This window comes from Cyprinodon variegatus, unplaced genomic scaffold (genome assembly GCF_000732505.1).
Source record: "Cyprinodon variegatus isolate N-32 unplaced genomic scaffold, C_variegatus-1.0 Scaffold206, whole genome shotgun sequence".
NCBI classification, from domain to species: Eukaryota; Metazoa; Chordata; class Actinopteri; order Cyprinodontiformes; family Cyprinodontidae; genus Cyprinodon; species Cyprinodon variegatus.
Window position 1 is genome coordinate 46,696 of NW_015150659.1, and position 12,929 is coordinate 59,624.

A 12,929-nucleotide genomic window follows, 5' to 3' on the forward strand; every position below is an offset into this window, starting at 1 on the left:
GTTTCCCCTGTGAGCCAGTGCAGCTGCAGTCGTCTTAATTACAGTCTTTTTCTGCTGCTGCTTTTTGTGCTTCTCAGGACATTAAGGTAAAGTATTTTACACTATTTCTGATGATTTTTATTATAAAAAAATTTTAATCACAGAACTGTGTTAATGTTTTGGGTGAAAAAAGGTATTTTAGCTAATATAGTAAGTTACTGTTAATATACCAAGATTACATATTAAATCTAAGGCTGCTTTCTACAATAATGGTTATGCTAAATGATTAATCCCACAAGCAAAAACACGAGACTGGCAAAGACAGGAAAAAATGTTATACTTTCACTTTTAAAGAGATTCTTTGAACCCTCTAACCTTAAGCTTAAGTCAACCTATTAAAAAAAATATTGTACTAACAGTAACAGCAAGCAAATTTTTTTGTATTAAATTGTATTTCTCCTTATTTTTTATACTTGACAGAGTCACTGTGGTAAATAAATCATGGAAAAGCCATGCTCTGCCCTCACAAACTGTACCGAAACAAAGGAAGGGATCGACAGATATGATGAACAAAACTGTTTTCCTGAAAAAGACAGAAGTGAAGAAAGGTTTTCAAATTCAAAGCAACCTTGTTTAGAGGATATCAGAGAAGGAAAGGTAACATTGACCAATGAGACTATCAGTGTAACAAATGAGCATATTCCTACTGGAGATCATAATTCAAGGTAAGCTTTATTTTATTTTTTTTCCTACTATTCAAGTGTCTGCTATGAATTTGAATCATCATACTGTACATGTAGGTTTAATTACAGAACTAGAGTTGTCCTAGAAAATGAATAACAGATGTTAAATAATTTGGTTTAAGTTAAAAAAATTCACATGTTGCAGTATTTCTATATAATTAGTTGTACAATAATGAATAGTTCTAATACAAATAAAACAGAGAATAATTTAATTTGATTTATTATGTGGTGCATTTTACAACAAATACTATCCTAAGGCAGTTTACACAACAAAAAGGATATATATTTTATACATGGAAATATGTAATTAACTCACTGAAAGAAAATGTCCTGGTCAAATGAATACATTCTAATTCTGTCCTAGTAATAAAACACCACAATCAGGTTCAGCCAATTGCACTCATATATATAAAAAAAACTTATATCAAGAAACCCAGCCGATTGAATTAAAGTCACTGACTGACAGCTGGATAAAATTTATTATATAAATATGGGACAGGCATCATCACAGCACATGTTATTGAGATACACTGGCCAAAGTCCAGTCTTTCAGATTGTCGTAAATTATTATCTTGTGTCTCTCTGGCACTCATCTTCATATCCTGGGGACAGGATGGTGTTTGATCAGATAAATTGACCAAAAACATTCTGTGCGTTACACCCTGAATGTATAAAGTATATTTACCAGCTTCAAGCATCCCCAATTTTTATAATTCTGTATAATTAAATTACTTTTGTTTTTTGTCAGCCCATCCAATCCAGTGTCAATTGAAGAAAAAGGTAGGTAATCGGTAGGAACAATCTGAGTGTGATTTCTAAGTGTTGAATCATGTATAATATATAACATTCTTGCTGTCTTTTGCCATAACCCTTCTTGTTAACAGAAGCAACCTGGGTGGAGAATAATAGGGCTCACCTGATACAAAGTGTAACTTTAGTGATGCCCATAGCTGACCAGATGCTCCAGAGCAGAATAATCCATAAAGAGTGGTATAACCAAATCAAGGCTGCCACAAAGAGCCAAGATCAGATGAGAGAACTCTTCACTGCACTCAACTGTACTGAGGCAAAATCTGCTTTCTACAGAATCCTCAGAGAAACCCAACCTGAGACTTGTGAAAGTATGTGCCATGTACTTTATATCGATCTCTGTTTTTATAATAAAGTTTGTAGAAAATTTCTGTCACAATGCTACATACATAACTTGTCAATGCAGTGCAAAGGTATTCAGCTTGCAGCACAAAGAGTCCAGTACACATCCTGTTTCTGTCAATCTGCATTTAAGTCATTCTGCCATATGTGCAAAGACCATTACATGAGATTAATCCTGCTACTTTATGCATGTGTCAGCACTGGTGATTGACTTACCTTGCCATGGTGAGCGCTTTAAGTTCTAATGGCAGTCATTCTAATAATGTCCTTATTACAGCAGCACATATTTGACCTCATGTAAGCACTCTTTAACTGTGTGCAAAGTATAACCTTTCATATGAACTGTATGGCAAGAAGTGGTTATCGGAAAAGAACAAAACACCAGTAACTAGCACTATTCTTAAAAAGTACTTTGACAAAGTTGATTTATATACCTCATAGCTATACATAAGTCAAATCAAGGCCTTGTTACATGGGACACACATACCTCATATACATCTTTTTAGCGGACTTTGTATTTCATAAACTATTGTTAATTTGTTGGAAAAATCTCAGAGATATTATGCACCATAATCCATTGGAAGATAACAAAAGATGTGTTGACACCTGCTTGGACAAATGGCCTGAAAGTTAGTGTATTCTAACTTATTTTTTCTAGCCACTATTTTTGTTTGTTTGTTTGTAATTACTTCAAATTCAGCACACCATTAAAATTTTTTTTACAATGTTAAAGTGAAATAGTTTAAAATCTATTTATTCCTCTCTTGTTCCCACAGCTGAGGATACTATTAAAGACGTCATCAAAAAGAACAAAGACTATTTGAAGAAAAAGTGCAAATGGGAGTTTGAAGGAACTGAAAGATCTCGCAAAGAAATGAAATCATTGGATCAAATCTACACAGAGCTTTACGTTGTTCAAGGAGAAAGTGAATATGTGAATACACAACATGAGATTTGGGAGATGGAAGACAAGTTTAGAAATCAAGCAAAAGAAGGAATTAAAATAAACTGTAATGATATATTTAAAAGCAAAACGGAAGATAGTATTTTATCTGAGTCAGAAGAAGCGGAATTCAATGCAGTAAGAACAGTGATGACTAAAGGAATAGCTGGAATCGGTAAAACTGTGTCTGTAAAAAAGTTCATCCTTGACTGGGCAGATGGGAAAGCCAACCAAGGCCTGGACTTTATTTTCATGTTTCCATTCAGGGAGCTCAATCTGGTTAAGGATGACAACTTTAGCCTTGAGGCTCTTGTTAAAGAATTCCACCCAGAGCTCAACAACTTAGCTGTTGCAAAAAACATTGCAAAATACAAAGTTTTATTCATATTTGATGGCCTTGATGAAAGTCAACTTTCGCTAAACTTCCAAAAAACCAAAAGATTGACAGACCCCACAAAAGAATCGTCTGTAGACACCCTGGTGACTAATCTCATCCGAGAACATCTTCTGCCCTCTGCTCTTGTTTGGATAACCTCAAGACCCGGAGCTGTTCATCGTATTCCCAAAGAACATGTCTATCAGTGGACAGAAGTTAAAGGTTTTAAAGATCCACAGAAAATTATGTACTTCAGGAATCGAATTCAGAACAAAGTGGTAGCTGAAAAAATAATTGACCATATTAAGACATCAAGGAGCTTATTCATCATGTGTCACATACCTGTCTTCTGTTGGATTGCCTCAAAAGTTCTTGAGTCATTCTTTTTAGGAATGGGAAACGGTCAATATAAAAACACCAAGACACCCACAACTCTTATTGAAATGTACACACACTTCTTCTGTATTCAGATAAAGATTGCTGCTGAGAAATACGACAAAGAAAGCCTGCATTGTATTGGTGATATACTTCAGACGAACAAGGAATTCATTTTTAAACTGGGAAAAATGGCATATGAAAAACTGGATAGAGGGGAGATCATATTCAGCAGTGATGATCTAAAAAAATATGGATTAGACATTGATAAAGCTGGAGTCTACTGTGGACTGTGCACTGCAATATTTAAAGAAGAGAGTGTCTTTCATTCAAAGAAACTTTACTGTTTTGTGCATTTGACTGTTCAAGAATACTTTGCTGCCCTCTTTGTATATGAAAACTTTGCAAGTAAAACAATAGATTCACAGAGACTCAAAGACTTCCTTATTTTAGGGTCGGAGGAAGAGGTGAGGACAATATTGGATGCAAAACCAGTGGATCTCCCTTTGGATGAGCTAATAGAAATTGCAATAGCAAACTCAACTTCGAGAAAGACAGGAGAACTGGACATTTTCCTTCGGTTCCTCATTGGTATGTCTTTACAGTCTACACAAGATCTGCTTCAAGGCCTCATTCAGCAAACAGAAGACCACTCTGAGGTTGTTCAGAGTATCAGGACAAGTCTAATGGAAATAGATCTTCTGGACTGCTCTCCAGACAGATGTCTCAACCTTGTTCACTGTTTGGCAGAACTGAAGGATGATTCATTGTATGACAGTGTGAAGGAGTTTCTGAATCCAAATCGGTACCCAGAAAATCAGCTCACCCCTGTTCAGTGCTCAGCTTTGGCTGATTTAATGCTAATGTCAAATTTGCCAATAGAGGAATTTGACTTGAAGAGATACACATCAAGAGAAAAGGGCTTTTTTAGACTTATCCCTGCAATAAGGAACAGTAAGAAAGCAAGGTGAGTGTTATTATTATAAGTTTAGTATTATTAGTATGCAGTAATGAAATTATTTAAAGAGATTTAAACGTACAAATATATTTTTATTGGTTTCTTTATTTGTTTATCTTTTGAATAATTACCTTATTAATTAATTTATTTTATATTGTAATTTTCAGCTTTTTATTACTTGTTTTTTTTAAAATATATGTTTATATCTTTGTAAACTTTAATTTATTTTTCTGTTTTATTGTTTTCTTCTTTAGTCTACTTCTTCAACCCTAACTATTTGTTTATTGAGTGTTCAGTTTCTGTATTAAGGAGGGGCTTATAAATAAAATCTACATGTTATCAGGGCAGACCCAGTCACAACAAATATGGCTACCGATTATGGGGTTATCACTGAGCAGCAGCTGTTTAGTTGGAGCAGCTGTCACACTGACATTGTCATTTTATATATCAGACAGATATCTCAGGGTTAGGAGAATAGACACATATGGATAGTAAAAATCTACATTTGGATCACATGTAACAGCAATGCAGTATATCACCACAGCAACCTAAGCCTTGATGAATAACTGCTGCAAATAAGTTAATGGAAATCTAATTTTGCCATCATTTGTTTTGATTTTCACTATTTTTTTTTGTAATATCTTGCTTTTCTATACTGTTATTTTCCACAACCTTTGTCGTTGGCCCTTATAATAGGTTTGTTATTTCAGCCTATGCCTTGACAAGAGATTTCTCTGTTGCACAGAGTACATCTGAAGAAAAAGCTGTATTTGGGAGCGGATTTTCCAATACCAGCATAACAAATATCTACTGAGAGAGTAGTAGATCACTCAGCAGGCGCTTGGGGAAAAAAAATCTTATTTAATGTTTTAGTGCAGCACTGCTTCAGAGCACTTCTCTAGATGTGCTGCAATCAAAGCACATAGTGTTATAGTCACCTGGAAATGAGCACTGAGATGTTTACTTGTTTATAACATGGCATTATCTTTTTTATGTATTAAGTTTTATTTGGTTATTGAATTTTATTCAATCATCCTCATTTCAGGCAAACTTTCTCACATATGATACCAGGGAAAAACAATAAGCATCATTTTCTCTTTTAAGCCACACTGAAATTCTAGAACGAACTTAGCAGCACACTTCTCTAAATTTAAAAAACCTTATATCTCTATATAGCTGGTTATAATGACGTTGAGACTGAATTTGCTTCCCCTGCCAAATGCTTTCTGCTTTTTTTGAGAAGGATCTAGGATAAGACAACTAAAGCTCTGTGTCCTTGTGTGCAGCTAACTTAAACACAAGCTCTCATAGCAAATTTGTTTCAGGGACAACAAAAATGTCCATTGTTGCTGCACTATTTTCAAATAAAACTGCAAGGCACCTCAGCAGAGCTCATTGATAACCTCACTGTAGGTAGCCATCTTCTTATCATGTAACCAACCAACAGGCAGAAGCTGCTCCCTTAAGATCAACCCTCCCTATTTGCATACTGATGCAGAAATGTGAACAGAAATGGAAAAGGGCAGGCAGAAATAAATAGGGTGGAAGAAAGTACTGGAGGTAAAACATAAAGGCAAACAAAACTGACAAAAAAACAAAGTGTACACTGAAAAAAAATCTAAAGACACTAGTAATTAAAAAAATAAAGTTGAAAATTCTAATGATTCTAATGAATAAATAAGGCAGAAGATGAATAAATAAATAAAGAAAACCAAGCTGAAAATTTGTTGCAGTTCCTTATAAATAACAGAGCAGAATAATAAACTGTGTCAATCGGGTGACACTGAGTTTTTTTCAGGTAAACAATTTACTACTATGCAAAAATCAGGAATTTTATCTGTATCTTTTTATTATTTAAGGTTGAATAAAAATAATAAACATACATTTGAAGCAAGACAGGAATACTCCCCACAAGTTTAACCAACTCTTTCCTGGACAAGTTTTACAAAAAAAATTTGTATCATTTGATAAGGTAGACTGATTTGCAGCCGCTGTTTAACAATATGAACTCTATTACCTGTATGGAGATTATAATCTTTTTCTATATTTATCAATCTTTTTATGAAGTAATGTCAAGACCTTAGGATTACATGTCAGTAATCACATAAATTATGCAAATATCTAGCATTTTCAGCTTTGCCAATTTATATAAATTTGTTTACTCTCTCTAAATTCTCACTTGTCTAGTTTTTATCCAATAAAATGTAGTTTAATGTAGTTCAAGTCTTAAAAAAATAAAATTATATATATATATATATATATATATATATATATATATATATATATATTTATGAGGAAGGAACTATAGAAATACTGACTTTTTTTTCCTTACAGAATTTAGATTTAATTGGGCCACATATTTTTCTGCTTAAATGTCAAAAAGCATATGCAATATGGTGCAATATGTTACAAAATGTCCAATTTGACTAGCTGGCTAGTTCCAGTTCGTTATGTAAAAAAAAAGAGTACTATAAATTAAAGTACTTAATTTTAGTCATGTTTGTGTTCTATTATGCTGCTGATCATTGACAGAAACCCACTTCAAAACTGTAATAGACTACTATGTGTTTGCCTGTAATTTTTGCCTTATCTTGATCAACAATGACATTATTTTTACAGAATCTCAGGTATACATCTCGATTCTTGGATTTGTGAAACAATCTCTTCAGCCCTGTCGATGTCTCAATCTGTGCTAAAGGAACTGCATCTGGTAAACGTCGTTTTCTATGGTACTCAGATCTTGATTGACGGACTAAAAAACGCTCAATGCAAACTTGATGCGCTAAGGTAAGTGATGTTATCTGTCTTTGTTTTTATTTGCTTTTTTTCCCTATTTTGTATCTGAAATGGGTAAGCAAAAATATATACTTGATTATTATATACATATGCTGTGAAACTTTTTGGGTCTCAGATCCTATTTGCTGTCTTTTTCCTCCATGCTTCTGATATATGTTTTAAGTATCATACCATGCATAAAAGGACATGGCAACTTTTACTTACAGACTTTTTATTTTAATTGACTTGCTTTAGCTTTTAAACCTTTTATGGAATTATAATATAAAACACTATTACATCATTTAGGCCACTAATTGCTGTTGTTTGGCAGTCATTCCAAAGAGTTAACTCAGACAGCTTGCATAGATGCATGCAGAGTCTACTTTCTTAATTTTCTCCAAAAAGGTATGGTAAAATGAATATAAACATTGATTGTTTTTTATACATGGTGTATAGTCAGCTATTAAAATATAAATATAAACTTGCAAACATCACTTAAAAATCAAGAGATGCAACAGATGTTAAAGAAAGCTCTTCTAGTTTAATTTTCAGCTAGATACCAGTCCTTACATCCTTCATAGCTTTCAAAGTAATTGTGATTCTTGATTCTTTGTTTGGATATTCACCCAAGAAATGTATTTATATATATATATATATATATATATATATATATATATATATATATATTTTTTTTTTTTTTTTTTTTTTTTTTTTTTTTTTGCCTCATGTTCACCTAATGCAGTCTCTCAGGAAGAGGATTCACCGGGTCAGATGAAGAAGAGTTGGCATTAACTTTAAAATCTGTTATCGTAAATCTAAAGCGGCTGGAACTTAGCGACAACATCCTAAAGAACTCATTACCCTCTGTGATCTCGGATGGACTGTGTTCCAAAAAATTGGAGAAGCTCAGGTCAGTTTTTTTACAGTTGCTTTAAGGATGGTTCAGACACCAAAATAAAGCTTTTAATTGCTTTTAGTTTCAGAAATTGACCCACTCTGAGTTTTTAAACAGTCAGATTTGTTCTTTTTCACCAAAACATCTTGCCCTTTTTTGTTTTAATAAAAAAACTAATAAATTCCAAACTTGACTAAATTTGGCTTTCTCCTAAAACACTAAAAAGTAATATATAAATATGTCTTTTAGTAACTAAAAGCTTTAATTTTTTTTTTATGGATTAATAACTGGGCTATTGACTGTTAACTATGCTATTTTCCTGTTGTTTATTTCAATCACAGGCTGAACAGAAACTACTGGATTACCGACATCTGTAATGAGATAGCAGCAGCATTTAAATCAAACGCCTCAAATCTGCGAGAACTAGAATTAAGTTACACCAATTTTAGAGACTCGGATATGGAGATTCTCTCAGTTGCATTAATGAACACAAGCTGCACTCTGGAGACACTAAGGTAAAAATGAAAATAAATACTAAAGGAAAATAGAAATGATAAAATGTCTTATTTTATATGGTGAAAAATGAAGCCAATTTTTTGCAAATTATTCCACAATTTTAAATTCTTTAAGCCTGGAAAAACGTTGATATAATGATTGAAATCAACTCTATGTTTCAGGCTTAGTCACAACAAACTAACTGTAAAAGGATGTGAGACGCTAGCTTCAGCAATCAGCTCTAGACCTTCATCTTTAAAAGAGCTGGACCTGAGCTACAATGACCTCCATGATGCTGGCATAGAGAAGCTTTGCAATGCACTCACGACTTCACATTGTGTTTTAAAAGCACTATGGTTAGTAAGCTGCTTACTTTATCTGCATAACTTGTATATATACATACACGTTCTTACAAATGCAACACTTTTGGTTTAGCTCCCTTTTTTATTTCTTGAGATTTTACAGTACTAGTGGCTCGTTTTTTTTTTTATGGACAGTAGGCTGACAGGAAAGGAGGTATGAAAGGGAAAGGAGCACAGGTTGGATTCGAATCCCGGTCACCCGCGTCGAGGACTAAAGGGCTGGTTATACTCCCTGTAGCAGAGTGTTGCAGTGTGCTTGACGCAGACATTTTTGATTTATGCTCAGTTTTGGATCGTCGCCTGCGCTATTCCACGCCACAATGCAATAGAAACAGGAACAAGCTGTGGGCCTAGATACGGGCAAGTTTGTGCGACAATGGAGGGACATGAGGGCGAAAAAGAGTGGGAATCCAGGTGGGAAAAAGGGTCCCAGCGTTCTCGCGCACCTTTCTCTTCTAGCTGGTCAAACTTCGCGAGTTGTTTTCCACAACTGCGGTCATAAAAACAAAACAAGCCGGCCTCCTGTCTGTGGCACTGTCTGCAGTCACCTACAGTTTGGGAGAGGTGCAGCAGAGTGTCAGCGGAAGCGGTGGGGATGTCTTTTTGTTCACTGCAACACCTACTCAGACAACCTAGTTTCGAAGTATAAATCAGCCTTAAGGCCTCCATACATGGGTCGTGTGGGCTAACCACTGGGCCACCAAAGTTTGCCCCGTTGCTCCCATTTTTTAAAACTTTTTCCACTTACATAATATCACCATTTCCCTTAAATACGGGGTCTAAGCTGTGCACTAATCATAGTATCTAATCAGCCTCTTAATATGGCACACCTGTAAGGTGGGATGGATTATCTCAGCAAAGGAGAAGTGCTCACTATCATAGAGTGAATAGAATGGTTTGTGGACAATATTTGAGTGAAATGGTTATATTGTGTATGTGGTTATATTGTGTATGTGGAAAATGTTTTAGATCTAGATATTTTTGTTGAGTGTATTTATGTTGTGCATGAATGGGTTCAATGATTTACTGAATACGTTCATGTTTTTAGTGAATGTTTAGCTAAACCGATCAGTTTTGAAGTAATGAACTTAAACGAGAGCAAAGTGCACTCTGAGAATAATGAGCGACACACACAAGCTTTCAATTGATAAAGACACTTTTCATTTGATAACGGCAGGTATTACAGCACTTCTTACAGCAAACAGACCAGCATGTTTGCTGCTACTACTAGTCTGTGTCCCAACATCTACCCTAACCCCTAAATCACTCAATCATAGAGGAGACTATATATTGGACTTTATAGTAAACTCAGTTAACATACCATTCGGACAGATGATCAGGCTTATCTTCTGGTATTTCTGATGCCAGTTTGGCAGATTTATGAAAGCTGCCAAGGAAGACTGACAGAAAAAAACTCACACTGGTACTTAACTAACAACTCTGTACGTCAGCCACGTAAACTTAAGATTTAAAGCCACACATCGAGTTAAAGCATCCGAGCTATCTCGGGAAATCTTTAGTACTGAATGAGGAACATAAGAAATGCTTTTTGATACAGATCTTTTCAGCAGAAGCTTAATGTCCCTGTATGTCCTTGACTGAAGTATTTTCCACTTCTTTCTATAAATTATGATCACACATTTAAAGGGTGAAATATGAGGTTCTATTGTATAGGATTGCGGCTAATTTACCAAATGAAGTCGAACTAGGTCATTCATAGCTTTGTAAACTTAGTTCAATTTTGATAAATTAAACTATGAATATAAGCTAGTTCATTCTCAACCGAGTGAACTAAAGCTTGTTCTCTTTAATTATGAACTGGCACAACATTCTATATATATATATATATATATATATATATATATATATATATATATATATATATATATATATATATATATATATATATATATATACAGATAGTTAAAGAGACCACAAGAATTTAGAGAGTGGAAACTGGAGCTTCTAAGTCCACCTTACTGCTTTTTAAAATAAAGGTGCTTTATTTCTCAAGGTTGTCCTTCTGTAAAGTGACAGAAGATGGATGTTCTTATTTGGCACATGCTCTCATGTCAGAACACTGCAGCCTTAAGGAACTGGACCTAAGCTTTAATCACCTGACAGATGAAGGAGCCAAAATGTTAAAGAAAAAGCAGATGGATACACACTGCAGTCTTGAAATTCTTAAGTAAGAACTTACTTGATTTGTGAAACTTATTTCTAGACTGAGTTTCAAAGTTTGCATATTTTTTCTAGTCCATGCTTTAAATGACTGTATCTTTGCTTGTTTTTGTTCTCCTGCTACCAGTGTGGACAACAATGAAGAATGCTGGGTTGATCTCAAACTACTGCAAAAGTGTGAGTATGTATAGCTCAGCCATTACATAGCATACACCGATTCTTTAAGGTACATAATCTTTTGCCCAAAATTCAGTGCAAAAATTCGAAAATGTCAAATAAAGCATTGTTAATTACAAGCCTTCACAACTACCAGTGGTTCAGTTTTTAGTTGATTTAAAACATAAATCTCAAACTCAAATCAGTGAAGGCTCTGTGAAAAAATGTATTCTTCTGTATTCTTCTGACTCTACTATTGGAATAGTACAGACCGTAGAAATAATTTTGAAAAAAAGAAGAAAATAAAACCCTTAAGAATGTAGTATTTGATTTCAAATAATGCAAGATATGCAGTATATCGGTTTGAGAATTATTAATTGAACCCCTTAAATAAAACAACAAAATAAACTGGTACAAGAAACTTGATAGCAATAAAATTATTATTTTCTTCATGACAGAAAATTATGATCATCTTTATTCAGCTCCCCATCTTTAATTCAGCTAGGCCATTGTTTTAGATATACAGTACACTTACTAGCACTTCCTAGGTTATACATATAAGTGTAACAGTAAAACAGTCTTTTACTGTTTAATAGGATCAGACTTTGATTGCTGTATTATAGTCTTTATGATATATAACCCTTTTATTAAATTTTCATCACATGTGATGATAACCTGTTTTCTGTCAATTCCAGATGCCTGTGATGTGACACTGGATGAAAACACAGCAGGGAATAGACTTACTTTGACCCGAGACCATAAACACGTCACTTTTGACCATGAGGGGATAGAGTACCCCCCACATCCAGACAGATTTCGTACTCTACAAGTTCTCTGTAAAGAGGCTCTAACAGGTCGCCATTACTGGGAAGTTGAGTGTAGCTATATATCAGACATTGGAGTGGGGGCAGCATACAAAAGTATCACCCGAGCTGGAGACAGTTCATCAGAATATTCTTTGGGGGAGAATGAAAAGTCTTGGTGTTTGACATTAGATGGTACTTTTCTTCACAATGGTTCAACTGAATCTATTATTGAAGCGAAAATGATTTTGTGGAGCAATTCTTTTGGCACAACAAGCATTGGAGTGTATCTTGACTGGCCAGCAGGCATATTGTCCTTCTTTAAAGTATCTCCAAAGAAGGTTACTCACCTATACACTGTACGCACAACTTTTACTGAACCACTCTATCCTGCCTTCACTCTGTTCTCAGGATCAATCTTTATAAAACATTTGCAATAAGTACAAAGTCCTTAACAAATTCAAGGAAGATAAAAACAAACAAACAAACAAAAAAAAAATTTAATGAGACATTGAAATGATTTCAAAACTTTCCAGTTAGATTATATAGCAGGGAATAGATATTATTATATAATATAATTTTTCTTCTTTTTTTGTTTTGTTTTAACGGCCACAAGTTGGACATTTTTCCATATTTTTTCTAAGGTGTAGTTACATTAGGTCTTGTGGATCTCAGTGTTTACAGTTTTTTATGTTACTCTGTAAAAAACATTAGATATTTATATTACAAGACATAG

The 12,929-nt window shown here is 34.2% G+C and overlaps 1 protein-coding gene across 2 annotated transcripts; it reads left to right on the top strand.

Moving 5' to 3' along the window:
* Window positions 1-12,923, top strand: LOC107088087 (protein NLRC3-like). Of its 2 annotated transcripts, XM_015380025.1 has the most exons (12): window positions 1-86; window positions 460-704; window positions 1,471-1,502; window positions 1,607-1,843; window positions 2,651-4,535; window positions 7,146-7,313; window positions 8,044-8,211; window positions 8,538-8,711; window positions 8,874-9,047; window positions 11,068-11,241; window positions 11,362-11,411; window positions 12,086-12,923. In XM_015380025.1, the coding sequence occupies exons 2-12, from the start codon at window positions 481-483 to the stop codon at window positions 12,631-12,633; spliced, it is 3,834 nt and encodes a 1,277-aa protein (XP_015235511.1). In that variant the 5' UTR covers window positions 1-86; window positions 460-480; the 3' UTR covers window positions 12,634-12,923. The 2 variants fall into 2 exon arrangements, with proteins under 2 accessions (XP_015235511.1, XP_015235512.1); XM_015380026.1 differs by lacking the exon at window positions 11,068-11,241.
* The last annotated feature ends 6 nt before the right edge of the window (window positions 12,924-12,929 follow it).

Excerpts from the sequence above, each read along its gene's own strand:
- LOC107088087 (XM_015380025.1), top strand. The coding sequence starts at position 481 with ATGGAAAAGCCATGCTCTGCCCTCACAAACTGTACCGAAACAAAGGAA. Across the intron at positions 9,048-11,067 it reads TGTGTTTTAAAAGCACTATG|GTTGTCCTTCTGTAAAGTGA; the intron begins GTTAGTAAGCTG and ends TTATTTCTCAAG. Across the intron at positions 11,242-11,361 it reads TGCAGTCTTGAAATTCTTAA|TGTGGACAACAATGAAGAAT; the intron begins GTAAGAACTTAC and ends TCCTGCTACCAG.